The sequence below is a fragment of the Monodelphis domestica genome, chromosome 2 (genome assembly GCF_027887165.1).
Source record: "Monodelphis domestica isolate mMonDom1 chromosome 2, mMonDom1.pri, whole genome shotgun sequence".
In the NCBI taxonomy this organism is placed as follows: Eukaryota; Metazoa; Chordata; class Mammalia; order Didelphimorphia; family Didelphidae; genus Monodelphis; species Monodelphis domestica.
Genome location: NC_077228.1, coordinates 320,127,091 through 320,151,909, shown reverse-complemented (window position 1 = coordinate 320,151,909; position 24,819 = coordinate 320,127,091). Strand labels below are relative to the sequence as shown.

At 35.1% G+C, this 24,819-nt stretch overlaps 1 protein-coding gene across 4 annotated transcripts in view; it reads right to left on the bottom strand.

The window, feature by feature from the left end:
- The window catches only part of COL19A1 (collagen type XIX alpha 1 chain), a 453,356-nt gene that overhangs the window by 190,788 nt on the left and 237,749 nt on the right, over positions 1-24,819 (bottom strand). For all 4 annotated transcript variants that reach the window (XM_056818442.1, XM_056818444.1, XM_056818443.1 and 1 more), the window contains one exon: positions 819-872. In XM_056818442.1, coding sequence (XP_056674420.1) covers positions 819-872 — 54 coding nt within the window. The remainder of the gene's footprint in view (positions 1-818; positions 873-24,819) is intronic.

The window sequence follows — 24,819 nt, the reverse complement described above, 5'->3', positions numbered from 1 at the left end:
TTACAAAGTACCTACTAAGCACTAGGAATACAAAGAAAATGAGAAAATAGTCCTTGCTCCCTGGAAGCAGAAATTCTTAAAGAACCCCAAAGAAAAGATGCCATCAGGGCAATTAATGATGAGAAGAAGAGAATATAGGTTGGTCATATGGCAAGATGCTTGGGATGACAGATTGACAGAGACCTAGAGAGTTATGGTGGTATTCTCTGGTTGTCTGGAGAGAGCAAGGAAAGATTTGTAAATTGGTAAATTTGGTAAATGGATGGGAGAACATAGAGAAGAGTGACACAGAATGAATGAGTTTGGATGGTTACAATGTACAATCTGCTTGACTTGAGGGAATATACAAAATGAAGCAATCAGAGATTCATTGTCTCTGAGTATCTCTCTAAATGTCTTTATTTACCATAAGGGAGAAATTTAGACAGTGGGGGAAAAGAGAATCCAAGGACAGAGGTAGGGCATATCACTTTGCAATTCTTAGTCACTTCCAGGAGGCAGGAAACTTTGGACTTCCAGGAGGCTGACAGAGGGCAGGTGGTACAGGTTCCAACCCCAGCACCCTGTACCTCTTCCCACCTCCACAGAGGCTGAGCCACTACAAGAAGGGTGGCACTCAGGATCCTTAGCACCTTGAGCTGAGTTCGATGCTTTTGAAGAGAAAGAAGAAATTGCTGGAGTGAGTGGGTGCATGTGTATTTATTTGTGGTGTTGAAGTTAAGGGTAGATAAAATAGCATTAAAATACCATAAACAAAGGTTTTCAAAAAGCTTTAGCCATTACTGAGGAAAGAAAGTCTTTTTTTCTTGTTTACTTACAGGAGGTCCTGGTGGTCCTGGTTTTCCAGGGGGTCCAGTTTTGCCACGCCTTCCCTTTAAACAAACAAAAAAAGAGAAATGGAAATCACAAATGTTATGGTTGTGGTTGGTTTAAGATAAGAAAATACTTCAAACTGTTTTGGTAACAGCATAAATTATCCAAGAACAAAATTTCTAAATTCATTCAACTTTATATCATTGTTGCATCATCTAAATGCCACCAGCTAGTTCTTAATAATGCTGCTAAGCAATACATTTGTATCATATTAATTTTATTGGTATCCTCCACTCTCCCTGCTGCTGCTTAAAGGTATCTGTAAGAGGATCTAAATATAAATTCCATTGCAGCTGATGGTGTTTTCATTTGGGGCTCAACAATGACTGTAATTATCATCATAACCATCAAATGATGGTGGCATATTGCATATTAACCTACTTTTTAATCTCAGATTATTTTTAGTTGTTTTGTTTTTTAATTGAAATATATACTCCTTAAATAATAATATTTTTATATTTAAGTTATCTGTTAACTGATTTGGTTCAAAGAACCAAGAAGTCATGAGATTCTATGAATCATCCTGTGTCATTGAAAGAAACTCTACTAAAACAGACAATGCTTCTTTAAAAAAAACAAAAAACCCTTACTTTCTGTCATAGAATTGATACTAAATGTCCATTCCAAGGCAGAAGAGCTGCAAGAACTAGGCAACTGGGGTTAAGTGACTTGCCTAGGGTCTGATAGATAGGAAGTATCTAAGGCTAGATTTGAACCCATGACCTCCTGTCTCCAGGCCTGGCTCTCTTTCCATAGAGGTCACCTAGTTGCCCTGATAATCCATCCTTTCTTGAATATCTTCAATGAAGGAGAACTTCTATAAAAGGCAGCCTAGTCTACTTTTAGTTAGCTTTCATTGTTGGAAGATTTTCCTTACATCCTGCCTCAAATTGCCTTTTAAAATCCTATTGCTCCTAGTTTTTGAAGTCAAACAGAAACCTAAACCCTTTTCCAGAATATAGCCTTTTGAGTCTGTGAAGACAGCTTTCATGTCACTTTATATCATCCCTTTACCAGTCTACACATGCCCAGGTCTTCTAACCAGTCCTCACCTAGTGTAGATTTGAAACCCTTCACCATTCTACCTTCCCTCTGCTGAATGTTCTCCAGTTTACCAATGTCAATTCTAAAATGTAACGCCCCCAATTTAATGCAGTACCATAAGTGTGGTCTGATCAAAGCAAAGTACTGTAGGGTTAGAAATCTTATTCCTGGAATCTCTGCTTCTTGATGTATCCCAAGATCACAGTCTCTTTTTGGCTTCCACGAAACATGGCTGACTTGTTTTGATACTGTAATCCATTAAAACTCTAAAAATCTTCTTCAGGAAAACTGCTTTCAAACCATGCATTGGTGAAGGAGATTTCTTGAACCAAAGTATAAGACAAAAATGTAAACATTTCTCTCTATTAAATTTCATCTTTTTAGAATAAAATCTGAGACGTCTCTCTTTTTGGATATTTAATCACAGAGGACAGAGATCTGGGTAGGAAAACCATTATTCAAATCCAGCCTCAAACATTTACTGAGTGATCTTTAAGTCAATTCATCCTTGTCTGCTTCCATTTCCTCAACTGCAAAATGGTGGCAATAGTAGCACCTATGTCTTAGGGTGACTGTGAGGATCAAGTGAGATGATATTTATATAATGCTTAGCGCAATTCCAGGCATTTAATAGGTGCTATATAAGTGTTTAACTCACTACTGAGGAAAGGCATGCTATGCTGCCTAGAAAAGGGATGATACAAAGCTAAGACTTTCATAGGAAATTGCTTCTCTTGTCATCTAGAGGCAGCTAGGTGGGGTAACAATAGAGTTCTGGATATAGCAGCAAAAAGATCTAAGTTCAACTCTAGCTTCAAGTACTAGATGTTTGACCTTGGGTAAGTCACCTAACTTCTGCTCAATTTCTTCTTCTGTAAAATGGATTTCATAATAGCTTCTACATCCCAGAGTTATTATGAGAATAAAATGAGTGAATAAATGTGAAGCTTTTTGGAAACCTTAAAGCACTATAGAAATGCTAATTATTATTATTGTTATTCCTGACTCATAACTAGAGCACTGATTTTATCCTGTATTTTCAGTACATAGAGGGACAAGATTAGTTATGTTTTCATGTATTCTTTCTCATATAAATCTAGGCCTAGGAGCTATTTTGGTGGGCAGAGGATATAAACAAGTATTAGAATGAGCACACATTTCAATATTAGAAATCCTTAATGCTAGACCCACAAATAAAATCCATTATGGTGTCTGAGGTTGCATATTTCCTAAAACTCAATATATTGGTTCTTTTTGTAAACAAAAAGCAATTAGTCCCTGGTGGGGTCTAATCAATAATAAAACTTTATTTAGCACAAGAAAGCACTATAATTTATTAATTCACAAGCACAGTGAGAGAGGAGAAATCAATGACAGCTGAGGGTGTGATTTACTCCTCCTGCAGGAAGGAAGGTATGTCTAGGTATGGTAAGTTCGAATCAAAGGTTTGATTTCTGTTTATCTTTCCTTATTTTCTAAACAGGTCCCTATGCTCATTTGGGAGGGAAGGGGCAAAAAGTCAGAGAGATCAATCATCTAATTTGACCACAGTGATCATTTGTTAAATTAACCAAATGTCAGATAATGATTGTGGTCCATGTTTCATAAGACACAGAGAAATAAAGTATTCATTTGTACTATCAGGCATCTAAACCAAATCATGCATGTCACTATTCTGAATTACAAAATCACTTATGTCCCCTTTATAAATAATGTGTAATGATGTATGTGCTCATGTGTCTTTTTAAGTCCCCTGCCTTGTCCCACTCTCGGAGTCTTCAGTAATTTCCTAAGGCAAGATCATATTTTCCTTTCTGTTCATACCCCCCACACCCACCCTACAGAATGAGTAGCATGGAGCCCTCACAGTACTCTGGAGACAATGCCCTTTCCTCTGCTTCCTGGACTCATCCTTCTTTCTTTGAGAAGAGGAGCTCCCTGCCCCTGCCCAATTCAGGTACAATGATCATTAGTTATGACTCTATATACTCATCTTCAAAAGAAAATTATCATTCTTGGGCACTTAAAAATTACCTTCAAAGTGGATTCAAATGATGGACAATGTGTCTATTTTGTAGGCATATTTTTGGTTTTATTTGATGAGCTATACATAATATGAAAATGATTGTTTTATCTTTATGTGTGAAATTAGAGGCAGCTTCTGATTTATGAACAAGCTGTGTTCCCAAAGGTAATTTGTGAGTTGGCTGTTTGACACTTGGATTCATTTTCTCACAGAAACAGTGCTATTATGAATCCAGGATAGCCCCCAATCCTATTTAATCTATACTGTATCTGAAATATAGGACTACATTAACAAAACTCACTATGAAGTAAACTACCACTTTATTTTTTCCTTTTTTTAATTATTAATTTTTTCCATAGTTACATGATTCTTATTGTCTTTCTCCCCTCTTCCATCCCCCTCCCAGAGTTGAAAAGCAATTTCACTATATAAATATATATATATATATATATATTATCACTCAAATCTTATGTCCATATTATCCATTTTTGTGACAGAGTAATCTTTTAAAACCAAAACCCCAATTCATATACCCAAATAAACAAGTAATAAGTTATAAGTTTTCTTCTGGATTTCTACTCCCACAGTTCTTTCTCCAGATGTGGATAACATTCTTTCTCATAATTCTTTGGATCATTGCATTGCTTTTAGTAGCAGAGTCAATCACACTTGATTGTCCCACAATGTTTCAGTTACTGTGTATAATGTTCTCCTGGTTCTGTTTATTTCACTCTGTATCAGTTCATGTATGTCTTTCCAGCTCTTTATGAAGTCATCATTCCTTACAACACAATAGTATTCCATCACCATCATATACCACAATTTGTTCAGCTATTCCCTAAATGAAGGACATCCCCTCATTTTCCAATTCTTTGCCACCACAAAAAGCACAGCTATAAATATTTTTGTATGAACAGAACATTTCCCATTTTTAAAATCTCTTAGGGATGAAAGCATAGTAATAGTATTGTTGGATCAAAGAATATGCAATCTTTTAAAGCCCTTTGGGTGTAATTCCAAATTGTCTTTCAGAATGGTCGTATCAATTAACAATTCTACCAGCAATGCATTAATGTCCCAATTTTGCCACATCCCTTCCAACATTTATTATTTTCCTTTACTATAATAATGGCCACTCTGGTAGGTGTGAAGTGGTACCTCAGAGTTGTTTTGATGAGAATTTCTCTAATCAAGAGGGATTTAGAGTATTTTTTCATATGATGATTGATATAAACAACTACTTTAAATAGTATTCCTAAGGGAAAATATGTTAATATTTCTAACTTTGGCTATAACACATTTCTTCCTATAGTTTTCCAGGGCTTTGAAGGATTTCCCTTAATTCACCTCTATGTAAGGAGTATATGAGACCTTCTCTAGCTTCAAACTACTGGGAATATATCTCATGGCATCAGGTAGGAATTCCATTGGTAGGGGAAGGAGAACATGGGTTGGAGACAGTTGTTTGGTAAGGATGTGGATAGGTAAGAACTGTAAGGGGCTGAGGCAATAACACCCTTTCTCTTTGTCATACTTTATATTTTCTAAGTGCTCAAAAAGTTTACTACTTTTCTCATAAAATTCCTACTTTTCTTCAAAGCATAGCTCAGGGGCCACTTTCTACATTTCCTTATCAGCCTAATCAATAACCATTAACTATTTGCTTTTTTTTCCTCTCTTCCTCTCCAGCTCTCTTTGTCTCTGTCTTTCTGTATCTCTCCTCCCTTCTGATTGTTTCTTTTAAAATTATTATTTTTATTTATTACAAATTATATATAATAGATTTCCACCTGTTTTCCAAAGTTATATGATTGTTTTCCCTCCCTTCTTTCCTACTCCCTCCCAGAGCTGGCAAACAATTCAATTTGAGTTATACATGTATTATCAGACAATCATTTCATTAATTTTTGTGAGTGAATAATCTTATAAAATCAAAATCCCAAAACGTTTATTCAAACATACAAGTGATGAATCATATGCTTTTATCTTCCTTCTGATTCTAACAGTTCTTTCTCAGGGGGTAGATAGTATTCTTTGTCATAAGTGCCTCAGAATTGTTCTGGATCTTTGTATAGCTGAGAGTAGGTAAGTCACATTTAATTGTTCTACAGTATTTATGTTGGTGTGCACAATATTCTCCCGATTCTGCTTATTTCATTCTGCATCAGTTCATGAAGGTCTTTCCAGTTCTTTCTGAAATCATACTGTCCACAATTCCTTACAGCAAAATAGTATTCCATCACCATCATACACCACAAATTGTTCAGCCATTCCCCAATTCAGGGAGATCTCTTCCATTTCCAATTCTTTGCTACCACAAAAAGAGCAGCTATAAGTATTTTTTGTACAAGTAGGTCCTTTCCCATTTTTTTTATCTCATTGTGATAACAACCTTGACTCTGTTTCTTTCTGTTTTTCTTTGTCTTTCTCTGACTCTTTGTATTATATGTTGAATTCATTTTCCTTGTGTACATCTTGTAAATCTCCAACAGGATGACGGGCTCCATAAAGCCCATCCCACTCTGACTTGTGTTATTATGCCCTATATGCTCACTCTGTGTTCTTCCACAATGCACCTTCTGCCCATATATGACATTCCATTTCCCATCTATGGGCCTTTGCACAAACTATTTCCAATTTTGGGGATGGAATCCGCCTCTTCTGTGTTTTCTGAACTATTTTGCTTCTTTTAAATCTCAGCTTAAGTGCCACCTTCTGCAGGAAAAATGTCTTAATCACCCCTGCTCATTCCTAGTTCCTCGTGCCTTCCTCAACCTAAAAAAACTTTTTGTCTCAACTTTATATATATATATATATATATATATATATAGTATATCAAAGTATGTGTTCCTGTTAGATCTGAGGGCAGGGGCTCTTATTAATTGAGGGCAGGTTTCATTTCTGCCTTTGTTTCCCTGTTCCTTGATACAGTGCCTAGCACTAAATTGAATTGGATTCCTTTTGCAATGTCAACATTGCAATGTCTGCTGCTTTTGGCCAGAGTTTCTTTCCTTCTCTGTCCCATGGTAGAGCAGAATGAAGTCTCATAGCTATATACTCCTATCTTAGAAGCAAGGATGCGTCTTTGAATAATTTCCTAAGGTTTTGTTTTTAGTAAAAATAGGAAGCAGACAGTGGGTAAAAATGTTACCTTCTATTCTTGCCGTCCACTCTGTTTTAAAAACCTGATTCTTATAGGGAAAGGAAAAGGTACACACACACACACACACACACACACACACACACACACACACACATATATAGTAATAGTATGGAGATCTTGAATCTTTGGAATCATAATTTCCATAATGAGAGTCACCTACATATACATATTCTATCCAGACTCGCATCTTCTGATCATTTCGTATGGGATTTGGAGTGTGATGGAAGAGTAAGAGCCAATTTTTAAAAAGATGACATAGGAGCTAAAACTGAAAATATACACAATCTCAAACTTAGAAGTTACCTAATCCAGGATGTTTAGAAACAAGTACTTCAAATACATTTAAAACTAGCAAGTGGTCCTCTCGATTTGGTTGGAAGACCTCTATTGGGGGAAATACACTACTTCCTTAGGCAGCCTCCCAACCCATCCCTGTTTTATAAAATATCGGCTTACAAATTACTGGAGGTGGGGAAGTTACAAGAGTTATATGGAATAAGGTCCACTGATTTTTTTTCTGCTATGTTTGTCCCAGTCAACCTGAGATTTCTATTCTTATTGCTACTACACTAGGAGAGACCTTTATTGTCATCCATCTAGCTTACAGTAATAGTCTTCCAACATGTCTTTCTGCCTTTCTTCTCTTCTCCCCTCTGATTCATCCTAAATACTGCTACTGAAAGAATCATCCTTAGACATACTTCTGAAGATACAATTTTCAAAAACTATTAGTGACTCCCAACTGCCTACTGAATGCAGTCCAAATTCTTTTGCCTAGAAAAGGCCCCCCAAATCTAGCAGCTTAGTACTGCCTCATAATTTTCTGCTATATGCTAATGCTCAAAGCAAGATTGCTTTCTGACATCCCAAATGAATCTTGTATTGTCCTACATCTATGTCCTGTATTTGCATCTTTCATGAGCCTGGAGTAAGGTATAGATAAGAGAGATACTGCAGTGGCAAAGTCAGTTGATCCAGTATTTATTAAGCATCTGTTATGTGCCAGACACTTTGCTAAACACTGGGGATACAAAGATGGAAAAGCAAATAAAATAAGAATTTTTTTAGAATCCCAGCTCTCAGGGAGTCTATACTCTAATGAAGGCGACAACATGCAAACAACTTTGTACAAACAAGAAATATATAGGATAAATTTGAGATAATTTCAGAGGAAAAACACTAAGAATAAGGGGGAGTAGGAAATCTTTCTTACAGAATGTGGGATTTTAGCTAAGACTTGAAGGAAGCCAAGGAAGCTGAGATTAGAAGAGAGAATTCTAGATATTGAGAACAGCCAGGAAAAATGCCCAAAGTTGGGAGATGGAATATTGTGTTTCAGGTACAACAAGGTAAAGTCAACAAACTCCCAAGGTTAGACCTTGCTGCCTGTCACTATTCCTCTACATAATCATGTATGATTTTTCTGCCCATGTGAAGCTTGACTCAAATGTCATCTTCTCCTTCATAAAGCCTTTCTGGATTCCCCTGGTCAATAACAACCCTTCCAGTCTTGGGCATTACAGGACAACTTGTTGTCCACCTCAAAGGCACTAATCTTCATATCAGAGAAAATATTGGAAAGAATTTTAGAAATCATCTAATCTAATTTACTCATTTTGCAGGTAAGGAGCCTGAGGACCAATGTCAGGATAGTAAAAAGCAGAGAGGATTCAAATTGAAGTTTCTCTCATTCCAAAGACAATCCTCTTTCTGTCACAATTAGAGGGATCTATGTAAACATTGTTTCCCTCACCAGACTGGATTATGTCTGAGAGTAGGGAGCATATTTATCCAGACTCTGTAAAGACCCAATGTTAAACACAGTGCTCTGCACACATTGGGTACATTAGGTACTTAAAAATGTTTGATGAATTTAATGGTTGGATACTTCCCATACCTCTTTCTAATTTCTCATTGCTAGTTTCACCACTGTAAACTTGACTAGTGTTGGTATTCCTTGACTAGTATAAGAATGAAGTGAAAAGTAGAGACTTGAGCTAGGTAGAGTGGAATATCTAAGGCAGTGGTGTGGTCTGAAGCAGAGATGGAGAAAGGAATTTTAAAAGGGGGAGAGAAATATCCTTTAAAACTCTGGTAGAGATGTGAAATTACTAAATTCAATTTGCTGAATCAATCATTCCTAGGTAGCCATTTATAGACAAGAGATACATTATAAAACAGGTGTTCATAAATCAGGACCTTACTATATTTCAAAATGAATGAAAGTAAAACTTTTGCAGCATGCTGTAAGTGTGTTAACATATAACACTTTCATTGGGATTAGAATATTTGATATATTTACATACATGCAAATACATATATATGTTTACAATTCCAGGTAAATAAGGGGAACTTCTGAAATTTTCCAAGATATTAATTATATCCTGATGGTCTAACTTTGTACATAGTAATCATGACAATATTTTCCCAATAATGGAGCGTGAGTTTATTAGATTATAATCTGGATATCTGACTATTAATTTTGCCTGAAAACTTTGATTAAGGATTTAGAATGTACTGAAGTTTTTGAGGAAGTGACTAATTTTTAACATGATCATGTTATATTTTATATTCAGAGATTTTATTAAAAATATTATGTAATCTCTTAAAATGACATGGTATACTAATTTCTAAAATGATAATCAATGACCAATTATTGACTTTGTGCATAGACAATTGACACATTTTGACTAGTATCTGGTGGTTCAGTGAATAGAGGATTAGACTTGGATTCAAGAAGACAAACAACTTTGAAGGATTTAAGAACTTCAATCCATGCAATGTCCAACCAATATTCCAGATAGATTTAAGATACAGAATGAGACATACATTTTTGGAAATGGATGATGTGGGTATTTGTTTTTTCTTGACTGAACATAATTGTAACAAGTGTTTTTCTCTTCCAAGTTGGTGGGATATGAGGTGGGCAAGAAAAAGAGAAATGAAAGCTACTTCATTGATAAATGGAAATAAGCAAGACATTATTTTCTATATACATATATCAAATGATGCCTTCTCTAATGGGGCAGGGGTGAAGGATAGAGTTAATTACTAGGTATTTTAATGTAAAAAAATAAAAAATAAGTAATTTAATTTTTAAAAAGAAGTAAAACTTGAAGATGAAAACAAACAAAAAAAGAACAATTTAAAAATTTAAAAGACCAGAGTTCAAATCCTGTCTGAAATACTTCCTGGGTGATCACTTCATCTTTCTGAGCCTCAGTTCCTTCATCTGTAAAATGAGACTAATAATTACACCTACTTCATAGGTTTGCTGCAAATATCAAAGGAGATAAATATGGGTAAAGTACTCACCATTCTTTAAAGCTTTATATTATTATGAACCAATCTTATTATTTTGAAGATCAAATAAGTCAATGTATGAAAAGTGCTTTGTAATCCTTAAAGTGTTGTCTTCCCTTCCAGAACTCTTCATGTATCTCCTTCTACTGTCATTATTTGGTATTAATTAGGCAAAGGCAAAAAAATTTATTAGTGTAAGCAAAATATTATTCTATAGGTAAATTTGTTATATATAATAACAAGAACTTATGTAATACATAGTAAAAACAATGAAAATAAATTATGTATTATCTGTATTATCTATGCTACTATTCTTCACCATTAATATGTGTGTGGCAGGGAGAGTGGTAATAAAGAATTCATTTAGATGTCTTTGATGTTCCAGTACTGAAACCTGACAAACTTTTAAAGGTTTCACAAACTCTTGTGGGTAATGAAGACCTCAAAGATTTTCTAATACAACTATTAGCTTTTGTTTCTGCCTACATGAGTGAAGTGAAGATGAACCAATCTAGAGAGTCTAAATCACATAATTTGGATATTTCCATATAAGAATAAAAATAAAATAAGCAAGTGTTTTCTTCCAAGGATAATGGTTTTTTTTTCAAATTTTCTAATTGCCTAAAACCTCTTAATTCCCTTTACCTGTTAAGGCATAGTGAAAAAGTAAAGAAAAGGTACCATTAATCAGTCCAACAGAACAAAACTATATTTAATTAAATTACAGCAAATAAATCTCAACAATAAAAATAACCTGATGTTCATGTGACTTGCAGCACACTAGTCTTTGTGTCTTAAATTGGAAACTTGATCCATAAACATTCAGTAGTCTAAGAACCTGGAGAAGTAAAGAATGCCAATAAAGGATGACTTGCTGAGCTGACAAAAATTTTTTTCAGTATGATAACGATGAGTATAAAGTTAGAGTAAAAATTTGATTGAAGTAATGTTTGGTATTTGAAACTTGAACTGGTAAAATGATACACCTGCTTGAGTAGTCTTTTTTTCATCAACACAGCTGACTCTTTTCAAATGCTTTCCTGCTCCTAAGTGATTTTGTGTGTGTGTGTGTGTGTGTGTGTGTGCGCGCATGTGTGTGTACTTGTATATCAGCTCAGTCTAAACAAAGTATCAAGAAAGTGTCAAGGAAGAGAAGACAAAGCTTTGAATGGCACTGACATCTGTGAATGAGGTGGTAATTACACAGGAAAACATAAAATATCATGGAAGTTGAATCTTTCTCTTTCACAATAGCAACAGAAATAAGATCCATGACTGATGAAAAGCAAGGAGCTGGTAAAAAGCATCTTTGGAAAGCAATGGGGTTAAAATGGTAGTGGAATGTTTGTTTTTTAAAAGTAAAATATTAGTAATGATACCGTTAACCTATTTTATTCCTTATTAGATATGCTTTAAAATATGGCAACAGCATTCATGCTTCAGACATAAAGTCGAGTAGCCTACAAAGCCGACCAATTTCTCATCCTGGTTGTTTTTGCTATTGTTCATCCCCCATTTTCAAAGAGGACCGCTAACATGATGGCGTACTGTTTTGGCTTTTCAACCAACTGGATTTCAGTGAGGCAGAGTTACACAAAGTCATCAACCTCCCTTCTCTCTTCCAGAATTATCCAAGTCCAGTGGGAAGACAAAAGTCAGGACAATTGGCAATGACCCAGGATGTAATGGATGGCCTTGCTTTTGATATCTGACCAAACTTTAAGCACTCCACAGTGCCTGCTTCAGCTGCCTTCATGGCCATTGGAATAAACTGTTCTTTTCCATTCATTCTAACTGGGGAAGTCTTCATATGCTTGGGGTAAACATATGCTTGGGGTAAACATTCCCCTAACTCACCAGTGGGTTTGAGGTCTGTCAGTTACACTCACCTAGGTTTAGCCCATCTATTGAGATGGTATTATCAGAGTGCATGCTACAACTTCTTGGAGCTATATGTAAGAGCTGGATAGTTTAAGTGTAGCCCTAAAAAGGGCTTGGAAAGTCCTCACATCAGAGATGCTGAAGTCCTGCTAGAATAGCCTATATAGCCCTCTGATTCTGATAAGGGCCAGATAAATGAATATATTGACTAAATTCAATACCACCAGAATTTGTTAAATGCCTAGTATGTGCCAGAATTTCTGCTTGGTGCTATGGGTATAAAAAATGAAAATTGCAGTCCTGTAAAGTATTCTGGCAATAGCTTAAAGTATGGATTATGAGGAGGAGAAAATAAGAGAAGAAAGATCTGTTAGGAGAAGTCTAGGTGAATAGTAATCAGGGACCATGTAAGGCAATGGAAAAAAGAGATTTCCATTTTAGAACTGACAAGATGTCAGAACTAACTGGATTCTAGCATCAGTCCAATGGATTTCCTTTATGATTCAAAACTGAGCTTTAGTGCAATGTAAGCTTAATAGTCAGTCTCTTTGTAATTTCATTAGGGAAATTAATGCATTTTCCAATTTAGTGTTGCTAGAAATCAGGATCTGTTAAAACTGAATCAAAAGGAAATGATAATATCTTCCTTAATTTAATCGTAAGAGTTACATAGTACTTGGCAGTTTTCAAAACACTTTTCTCACAATATTTCTGTCAGGCAGGTTGTATAAATATTTATGTTTCCTACATCATAGATGAAGAAACTGATGCTCAGTGAGATTAAATGACTTTCCCAAGATCAAAAAAAAATATTGGAACCAAATTCTTCTGAATCCAAGTCGAGCAAATGGCCTTTCAGAGAGTAATTTGATTCTTTCCAAAAAACTGTATTATTGTCCCAGACTTCTCAAAAAAGCCCCTTAATATCAATTTAAAATTTCATTATCTATAAACTGCTCTTCAACTTCTTTTCATGATTTTTGTTACCTCTTCTAATGATATGCAGCAAATGCAGAACCTTGTCAAATCATGCTCTTTTTACCATTCTAAATACTCCCAAGATTGGGCATTAAGAGAGAATCATAAAGTTTTAGAGATGAAAGAAACCTAAGTGGCCCTGTAATCCAACCCATACTCAAAAGGAATACTTACTAGAATGTATCCAACAAATGGTCACCCAATCATTGCTTTTAAAGATTCCAAGGAAGGGCAAGCTACAAACTCTTCCACTCTGGAACTAAATTAGTAGGAAGCTTTTCCTGACATTAAGCCTAAATTGTCCTCTATGAACACCCATTACTCCTACTTCTGTCTTCTGGGGTCAAACAGATAAATCTAATCACTCCTCCACATGAGAATCCTTCAGATATTGTAAGCTTATGGTTGTCTCAGCTGCTCTTCTCTTTCCTCATTTTTAACTATTTTTTATGTTAACTAACTTAAAGAATATACAGATATAATCCTCTCCTTTTTCATTCATTTTATTGTAAATCCCTTTTGATTAGATTTGCAAGATACCTGGCAAGATATTCATATCAGCCTTGCTTGGTATAGTCAATCTCTAAGCAGGAATCTGTCATTATATTTTAAGCCATGGTCCAGAAATCAAAATTCTATTTTCAGACACCATATTTTTAGCCAGATGTCATTTTCCAAACTAATTTTTCTCTTCTGTGCCCATTTTCTTCAAAGGATAGAGAAAGGAAAACATAATCTTTGTTCTTGTGATCTTTAGCTTCCTGCCCAAGAAAGTCTTGGGCAATAATGTTTTGTTCCTTGTGGCATTATTTGTGCCCACACAAATGACCATATTAGGATAGATATCATCCATTTTGACAAGACAACAGGAGCCTTTATTGCTGACATCACGTTGACAAGTAGCTTGCTTCAGGATCCCTAAGCAGGGAATCACAATTCCTTCTTTTCTGATACTTTCTGGATGATCTCTGACCTGAAATTCACTATCTACTCTCTCTTTCCATGATGCTTCCTCTAGATTTTTTTGTTTAAGTTTTAAAATCCCTATCTGATCATCTTGCCATCTAAAATGTTTGGAGGAAAAAAAACAAAACCAAAAAAAAGTTTGGAGGCCCTCTGTTCCTACTTTCAATTGGAGGGCATTCAGAGAATGCAAGCCAATTTAAATGCTAGCCAAAATTTAGCATAATTTGGAAGGCAAAGCAGTTGCAAAAAAAAAATCCTGCTGAATAGTGCATTTCAAAATTCAGTAGAAATGATTTGGGAATATCCCTCCCTTTTGGACTGTAGGCTACTGATTCTCACCATTAGGGAAGATAATGAAGATTTTACTATCTAAGTAGTACCTCTATTCACATATATATTATATTTATTAAATTTCATTTATTGTTTGGTATCTATCTACATAATACCTACTATGCACTGACATCTGCCTGTTTCTTATTTCTTAAATTGAAAAAGAATCATTCAAGTGATTGTGCTGATTAACTTTCATATTCATCATGAACTACATGATTAATAAATGTTTAAGATATAAGCAAACTGTATTGTGCAGGGAATCCTACAAGGCATATAAAAGGAAATTAATAATTTAATGAACTTGTACTCAAGAGAAAAAAATGTTCTTGAAACATGTCAGGATGAATTTTCAAGGGAAAGGCCTAATTAGCAGTGTCTGAAGCGTATGTCATCACATTTTGAAAACAGGAACTGGTCCCTGTGGAGAGAGGGGTAAGTTGGATTTTAAAGCCTTAACTACTCAAGTTAATATGTATGATTAATGAGCAGTATGTCTGCAGACTGGCCCAGCTCAAATGAAAGACTCAGTGATGAAAAAAAAGAGAGATAATAAAAAGGATGTGCTTAGACACATTGATGCATGGCAATACCATGATTCCAAAAAAGAGAAGACAATTTCTATACTTCTGATTGGTATGATGAGGCCAAAATCAGGAACTCATAGTCTTCACTAGGTACCCTCCCTTTACTTGGAAACATTTTTTCTGATTCTTTGCCAAAGCTATCGGAGCCAAATTTTTCTTCTTATCTTTCCTTAATGGATGTCCTACATGACTACAGTTCCACTCACATCCAAGTGACTGTGGTGGGAAACTAATGAAAGACATGTTAGAATATGGCTAAGAATTCTAATGAAGAGAAAACATATAAGATGGAGAAATCTAAATTATAGATTTTCCTTTATGAAGCAAGTACAAGATCTCTAATCTGGTGATTGGAGAATAATTGCCTAGAAGAAACATTTTATTTTTTCCCATTTGAATTAGTTTATTTAGTAAATTTGGAACATTATTCCTTGGTTAAAAAAATCACATTATTTCCCTCCCTTCCCTCCAACCAACCTTCCCGAAACCAACACGCAATTTCATTGGGTAATACTTGTTTTCTTGATCAGAACATATTTCCATGTTGTTGGAGTTTGCATTAGGATGTTCATTTAGAGTCTACATCCCCAATCACATCCCCTCGACCCATGTATTCAAGCAATTGTTTCACTTCTGTGTTTCTGCTCCCACAGTTTTTCCTCTGAATGTGGATAGTGGTTTTTATTGTAGATTCCTCCAAGTTGTTCAGGATCGTTGCATTGCCACTAATGGAGAAGTCCATTACATTCAATTGTACCACAGTGTATCGGTCTCTGTGTACAATGTTTTCCTGGTTCTGCTCCTCTCGCTCTGCATCACTTCCTGGAGGTTGTTCAAGTCTCCATGGAATTCCTCCACTTTATTATTTCTTTGAGCACAATAGTATTCCATCACCAACATATACCACAATTTGTTCAGCCATTCCCCAATTGAAGGGCATCCATTCATTTTCCAATTTTTTGCCACCACAAAGAGCATAGCTATGAATATTTTTGTACAAGTCTTTTTCCTTATTATCTCTTTGGGGTACAAACCCAGCAGTGCTATGGCTGGATCAAAGGGCAGACAGTCTTTTAAGGCTCTTTGGGCATAGTTCCAAATTGCCCTCCAGAATGGTTGGATCAATTCACAGCTCCACCAGCAATGAATTAATGTCCCTACTTTGCCCCATCCCCTCCAGCATTCATTACTTTCCTTTGCTATCAGGTTAGCCAATCTGCTAGGTGTGAGGTGATATCTCAGAGTTGTTTTGATTTGCATTTCTCTGATTATAAGAGATTTAGAACACTTTTTCATGTGCTTATTAATAGTTTTGATTTCTTTAACTGAAAATTCCTTTTCATGTCCCTTGCCCATTTATCAATTGGAGAATGGCTTGATTTTTATTTAATTGATTTAGCTCTTTGTAAATTTGAGTAATTAGACCTTTGTCAGAGGTTTTTGTTATGAAGATTGTTTCCCAATTTGTTGCTTCCTTTCTGATTTAAGTTACATTGGTTTTGTTTGTACAAAAACATTTTAATTTGATATAATCAAAACTATTAATTTTACATTTTGTGATTTTTTTCTAGCTCTTTCTTGGTTTGAAAGTCTTTCCTTTCCCAAAGATCTGACAAGAATACTATTCTGTGTTCGCCTAATTTGCTTATTGTTTCCTTCTTTATATTAGGGTCATTCACCCATTCTGAGTTTATCTTGGTGTAAGGTGTGATATGTTGATCCAAACCTAATAACTCCCACACTGTCTTCCAATTTTCCCAGCAGTTTTTAATCAAATAGTGGATTTTTGTCCCCAATGCTGAGGTCTTTGTGTTTTTCATAGACTGTCTTGCCAAGGTCATTTACCCCAAGTCTATTCCACTGATACTCCTTCCTGTTTCTTAGCTAGTACCAAATTGTTTTGATGATCATGGCTTTATAGTATAGTTTGAGATCTGGGACTGCAAGTCCTCCTTCCTTTGCATTTTTTTCATGATTTCCCTGGATATCCTTGATCCTTTGTTCTTCCAAACGAACTTTGTTATGTTTTTTTTTCTAATTCAGTAAAAAAAGATTTTTGGTCATTCAATGGGTATGGCACTAAATAAGTAAATTAATTTGGGTAGGATTGTCATTTTTATTATGTTAGCTCATCCCACCCATGAGCAATCAATGTTTTTCCAATTGTTTAGATCTAGTTTTAATTGTGTGGAGAATTTTTTGAAGTTGTGTTCATATAGTTCCCATGTTTATCTCAGCAGATAGATTTCTAAGTATTTTATATTGCCTAGGGTGATTTTAAATGGAATTTCCCTTTCTGAAATGGGTTGGAGATATATAGAAATGCTGATGATTTATGTGGATTTATTTTGAATCCTGCAAGTTTGCTAAAGTTGTTGATTATTTCAACTGGCGTTTTTGGTTGATTCTCTAGGATTCTTTAAGTAGACCATCATATTATCTGCAAAGAGTGATAGCTTGGTCTCCTCATTGCCAATTTTAATACCTTCAATTTCTTTTTCTTCTCTAATTGCTATTGCTAGTGTTTCTAGTACAAGGTTAAATAATAGAGGTCATAATGGGCATCCTTGTTTCACTCCTGACCTTATTGGGAATAGTTCTGGTTTATCCCCATTGCAAATGATGTTTGCTGATGGTTTTGGATATATACTTTTTATTATTTTTAGGAAAGGCCCTTCTATTCCTATACTTTCTAGTGTTTTCAATAGGAATGGGTATTGTATCTTGTCAAAAGCTTTTTCTGCATCTATTGAGATAATCATGTAATTTTTGATGGTTTGCTTGTTAATATGGTCAATTATATGGATGGTTTTCCCAATATTAAACCATCCTTGCATTTCTGGTATGAATCCTACCTGGTCAAAGTGAATAACTCTTGTGATGACTTGCTGGAGTCTTTTTGCTAGTATCCTATTTAAGATTTTTGCATCTATATTCATTAAGGAGATTGGTCTATAGATTTCTTTCTCTGTTTTTGACCTGCCTGGCTTTGGGATAAGTACCATATTTATGTCATAAAATGAATTTGGTAGAACTCCTTCTTTGCTTATTCTGTCAAATAGTTTGTATGATATTGGGATTAATTATTCTTTGAATGTTTGATGGAATTCATTTGTGAATCCATCTGGACCTGGGAATTTTTTCTTAAGGAGTTCCTTGATGGCTTGTTCAGTTGCTTTTCCTGATATGGGGTTGTTAAGGTAGTGTATTTCTTCCTCTGTTAGTCTAGGCAATTTATATTTTTGTAAGTATTCATCCATATCACCTAGATTGCCATATTTGTTGCCATATAATTAGGCATAATAGTTTTTAGTGATTGCTGTAATTTCCTCTTCATTAGAGGTGAGGTCTCCCTGTTCACCTTGGATACTGTCAATTTGGTTTTCTCTTTCCTTTTTTTAGTTAGACTGATCAGTACTTTGTATATTTTATTTGTTTTTTCAAAATACCAGTTTCTAGTCTTATTTATTAAATCAATAGTTCTTCGACTTTCAATTTTATTAATTCTTCCTTTGATTTTTAGGATCTCTAATTTAGTCTTCATCTGAGGATTTTTAATTTCTTCACTTTCTAGTTTTTTAATTTCTATGCCCAATTCATTGACCTCTGCCCTTCCCAATTTGTTAATATATGAAGTTAAGGATATAAATTTCCCCCTGAGTATTGCTTTGGCTGCATCCCATAGGTTTTGAAAGGATGTCTCATCATTGTCATTTTCTTCAATGAAATTATTAATTGTTTCTATGATTTATTCTTTAATCAGTTTTGGAGAATCATATTGTTTAATTTCCAATTAATTTTTTATTTGCCTCTCCATGTACCCTTATTGATTATCATTTTCATTGCATTGTAATCTGAGAAGGTTGCATTTATCATTTCTGCTCTTTTGCACTTGTTTGCAATGTTTTTATGCCCTAATACATGGTCAATTTTTGTGAATGTACCATGTGCTGCTAAAGAAGGTGTATTCATTTTTGTCCCTATTCATTTTTCTGCACATATCTACTAACTCTAATTTTTGTAAGATTTCATTCGCTTCTCTCACCCCTTTCTTATTTATTTTTTTGGTTTGATTTATCTAGTTCGGATAGAGGAAGTCTTCTACTAGTATAGTTTTTCTATCTATTTCATCCTTGAGCTCCACTAGTTTCTCCTTTAGAAATTTGCTATGACATTTGGTGCATACATGTTGAGTACTGATATTACCTCATTGTCTATACTGCCTTTTATCAGGATGTAATTACCTTCCCTCTCTCTTTTAACTAGATTTATTTTTACTTTGGCTTTGTCATATATCATGATTGTGACTCCTGCTTTCTTTTTATCAATTGATGCCCAATAGATTTGACTCCATCCTTTTACTTTCACCCTATGTGTATCTACTGTCCTCATGTGTGTTTCTTGTAGACAGCATATGGTAGGGTTTTGGATTCTAATCCACTCTGCTATTCACTTGTGTTTTATGGGTGAGTTCATTCCATTCATATTCAGAGTTATGATTACCAGCTGTGTATTTCCCAGCATTTTGATTTCTATTCCTAGTCCTGCCTTTTCTCCTTTAACTATTTCCTTCTACACCAATGTTTGTTTTTAATCAGTTCCCCTAGTTCCCACCCTTATTTTACTTCCCTTTCTACCCCCTCCCTTCTTATTCTCCTGTTATTTTCCTTGCAGTCTTTTTAAAACTAGCCCCCTACCCTCTCCCTCCCTTGTACTACTTCCCTCCCCGCAATTTCATTTGTTACCCTTCTACTCCCCTATAGGGCACAAATCTATTCTCTGCCCCAATGGATTGGATTGTTCTCCCCTCTTTTGGTCAATGTCAATGCATATAAGCATTGTGTTTTTCCTATCTCCAACCTCTTTACCCTTCCAGTGTATTGATGTTCTCTCCCCTCCACCATGAGCTTCTTTGTGACATACAAATTTACCCCCTTTTGTTTCTTTTCCCATTTATTTTAGTATTAACCTCTTTTTTATCTTTAGTTATATATATATGTATATATATACACATGTATATGTACTTATGCATACATATATCTATATACCTATTTATGTCTTGTCCTTTCTTCCTATACAGTCTGTCACTGTTCCCTCGAAGTGTAATTCTTCTAGCTGCCCAGGTGATAATAACAATTTTAAAGAGTTACCAGTGACCTCTTTTCTTATAGGGATACATATCATTTTAAATTATTGAGTCTCTTAAAAAAGTTTTTGTTTTGTTTTTCTTTTATCCCTCTTTTTAAATTACCCTTTGATGATTCACTTGAATTCTGTTCTTGGACGTCAAATTTTCTGTTCAGGTATGGTCTTTTCTTTACAAATTCTTGGAATTCTTCTATTTTGTTGAATGATCATACTTTCCCCTGTAAGAATATAGTCAGTTTTGCTGGGTAGTTGATTCTTTGTTGTAGACCTAGTTCCCTTGCTTTCTGGAATATCATATTCCATGCCTTTTGGTCCTTCAGTGTGGATGCAGCCAGATCCTGTGTTATCCTCACTATGGTTCCGTGTTATCTGAATGACTTCTTCTTGGTAGCTTGTAATATCTCTTCTTTGTTCTGATAGTTCTTGAATTTGGCTATAACATTCCTGGGTATTATCAGTTGGGGATTAAGTACAGGAGGTGATCTGTGGATTCTTTCAATCTCCACTTTTCCCCTTTGTTCTAGAATATTGGGGCAGTTTCTTGAATAATTTCCTGCAGTATTATATCCAGGATTTTTCTTTTGTCATGGTCTTCTGGTAGACCAATGATTCTTAAATTGTCTCTCCTTGAACGATTTTCTAAATCTTCTGTTTTGTGAATGAGATGCTTCATATTTTCCTCAATTTGTTCATTCTTTTGGTTTTGTTTTATAGTGTCCTGCTGCCTTGTGAGGTCACAATTCTAGTTGTTGTATTCTGGTTTTTAAAGATTGGATTTCATCCCTGACTTTTTGGTCATCCTTCTCCTTCTGGTCTGATTTTCTTTGGAGGTCATCTTTCATTCTTTTCACCTTATTTCTCATCTTCTTTGCCTCATCTTTCATCTTTTTTGCCTCATCTTTCATCTCCTTTGCCTCATTTTCAAGCTGGTTGATTTTGGCTTTCAAGTCACTATTTTCTGTTTCCAGGTGACTTATCTTAGTTTTTAAGTTCTTTTCCCAAATGTCTTCAGTCTCTCTTAATTGTGTTTTGAATTGCATTTTGAGGTCTTCCAAAGCCTGTATCCAATTCACTGAGATTTCTGATTTATCCTTTGACGATCCCTCCTCCTCTGTTCCATTTGATCTTTGCTCTTTGCTCATTGCCTGGATAGAAGCTGTCTATTGTAATTTCTTTCTTCTTTCTCTATTGTTTGCTCATATTTACTCCTTCTTTACTCCCCGTATTGGTCTGTGCTCTTGCTTCTATAATTTTTTTGGTTTGGGGGTTTTCTGTCAGTCTCCCCTCTTGAAGCTTTGACAGAAGATCTCTCAGTCTGTGAGGGAGGGGTGTTGGAGCTTGGGCTTCCCTGACCTCTGAAGACTTTTGATGGGATTAAGTTCAGCTGGGTTGTGCTGGATGTGCTCTGAGTCCAAAACCTCCTGGAAGGCTGGAGCAATATGGAGGACCTCTTCCACTGTGACCAGGCTGCCCACTCTGTGCTCCCTCTCCAGATCCTTCCCCACCACCTGTGTTGGACACTCTGAACTTAAAACTATGGCTCTGAGCCTGTCACAGTCCTGTCCACAAGGTCCTCCAGACCAGCACCTTTGCCCACCCAGAAGTTCCCACTGCAGCTGGAGGCTTAGAGTTATAGATGGGTGGGGAGGGGTCCTGGGACTTTCCTTCTGCCTTCCTCTTAAACCCAAGTGTTCTTGAATTCTGGCTTTGGGGGGGGATACCTTTTGAATTGAGTCCAGCAAGAGGGTTCCTTGGCTCTTTCTTCTTGTTAGGTTTGATGTTCAGTCCCCTAGGAGCATTTATTTTGTAATTGGTAAGGAAGGGTTTTCAGAGGTCTGAACTTTTGCTGCTTCTATACTGCCATATTGACCCTGCCTCAAGAAACATATTTTAAACTGTAAATGGGCTATGAGTCTGATTGACATCAAAATTTCCAGATATGATGTAAACTTTTAATGTCATTTTCAAATATTGTATGATAAATCCTCAGGTATTTAGAAAAATTTAGAAGACTGACTAAATTTCATTAGATTATTTCATTTTTACTTCAACCCCCTATAGAGCCTTTGTTCAATCCCTCATATACATTGATAACCAGTAGGGAACAAATAAAATAGCTAATTCCCATTAAACAATATATATTTTGGAAGAGTTTTCTTGCACCAGTTAAAAATCAACTTCGAATGAAGAGCACCTCAAAACAAGAGAAATAGATATTCTACTACCTAGTAACTTTAGCACAAAGCCTGGTACATGGTAGGCATGGTATCAATGCTATTTGCTTCCCATTTAGTGATCAGAAATAAGTAAGTAATAATAAGAGTTTAAAGCAAAGGATATAGCAAAGCACCCCAGATCACATTAAATTAACTTAAATCCAGGGACTGTGAATTACCCCTTTGTAACATATGCTCTCTGAGCTTGAGTCAATTTTTCCTTGGATTCTATATGTCCTTTTGGGAGACTGTATGACAGAATTTTGGAGGGATATTTTATACCAACTGTTCTTACTCTATGTATAGTCCCCTTGCTGAGAACTGAATCTGACTAACTAGTTGAGAAATAATGGACAGAAGCTCACCAGTGGGGACTTTTGAGTTATAGTGCTAGTAAAACAACTTCCTTGGGGCTATCTCTAGTACCCTAAGGGGATGTAGTAATATTGCTAAGGGGAACTGACTTAGCAGTGTAAATGGAAGTTGAGATTGTCACCTAATAGCATGTGCTATACAAATATGAAGTTGATTATTTCTTAAAGAATAGGAAATGACTGGTTACTAACATGGAAGTAATTTTCCATTATATGTATGGTCAATCTATTAATTATTTAGAGTGAAGTTTGAAATCCACACCAAAATACAAGGAAGCAATAAGGATAAAATGGAAACAGAAATTAGTGACAATAATTCCAACCTTACCTATTCAAGTAAGGAAACAATAATGCAAAACAATCAATGGATAAAGGAAGAGACATCTATATATAACTATCACTTTTTTATAGTAGGTTTTTAACTGATATAAAGGGCAAAAAACTACAACATTCAAAAAACCACTTCATCTAGCAAACACTTTTTCCCTTTTCTAAGAGAATATGTCAGCCAAAGGCAGCACTAGTTTAAAATATAAATTAATTTGAAAAATAAAAATGTGTTACAGAGAGGAAGATAAAAGATTATTGAGCAATGCCATCTAACAAAACAGCCAAAAGCAGTGGAGTGGAAAATGGATCTTTGGCATGATATCCAACTAAGAAAAATCATTCCAAAAGTATTTATAGATGAAAGCAGAGAGAGAAGAATAAGTAAATAAAAAATGGTACATATCTGTTATCATCACTGATGATTCTAGAACTACCACATTTAGAATCTAAATACAGTACTTATGTCCCTAATATGCTATATGAAGAAGCAGATAAAATTGGGAAGTATATTTGAGTTTTACTAAGCACAAATGGAAGAATCCATGCTGGAGGTATTACAATTTTAAACAACTGAGGAATCAACTTTCAAGATATCTGAAAGAAGGGAATATATAATATATAAAAAACCTATAAAGAATCACAAACATGATGATTTCCCCCAAAAAAGTGATAAAAGAAGATATCAATAACTACTAACATATATTTTCTTTCTCATCTTTATGAAATTTTTATGAGAATAATTGCTACATTATTTGGTGTCATCTTTAGTGAAAGAATAAGAATTGACATGCTATAGGAAATTATTTTCATTTGCAGACCATACTCTTCATCTGTTCTATGACTAAGCCTTCTTGATTGGTGACAAGAATGAGTAAATAGAAACTTATTCCTAGCTCAATCTGTCTAACCAAACCTCAGATAAGACTGTTTCCTAACCAGCTGTCTACCCAGGAGACTGTTTTGTCATTTGTTGTGTGTTTTCATAGAATCACCATCAACAATGCAAGTCCAAAAGGTAGAGGGATTCCCCTAAAGTTGATGTGGTTATCTAAAGACATCTTTTGATGCACTGATTTTAAAATTATAGAACCCTCCCAAAGAGATCCAATAATTACAAAAAGATCAAACAATTACAAGAGGAAAAAAAGATGAATTAAAATACAGTGTGCAGTTGGATAGGTAGTCCCTTGATTTAATCTCTCAGTACAAAAGTTCTCAACAGTGAAGGGTAGACTGGATATCAAGGAGCACATATAAACAGTGGGATTCAGAGATTGTGTATTGAAGTTTAATGGAAGATTCATTGCATTAAAGAGCAGGCACCATATTACTTGATAGCTGCATAACCTTAGACTTCAATTCACTTATATGTAAAATAATAATATATGATTAGTTCTGGAGAATATGATTTTTTAAAATTCTTCCAGCTGCAGGACATATGATTTTATGCCAGTAGATCTTAGAAAAATGGCCTTTCCAGTTTTCATCCATTTTTCTCCACAAAGTCTTAAGTTTTAAACAGTATATTGATACTCCTATCTACAGAGCATAAGTATTAAATGTATGGAGATGTACCATTATTACAACATTTATTATCTTC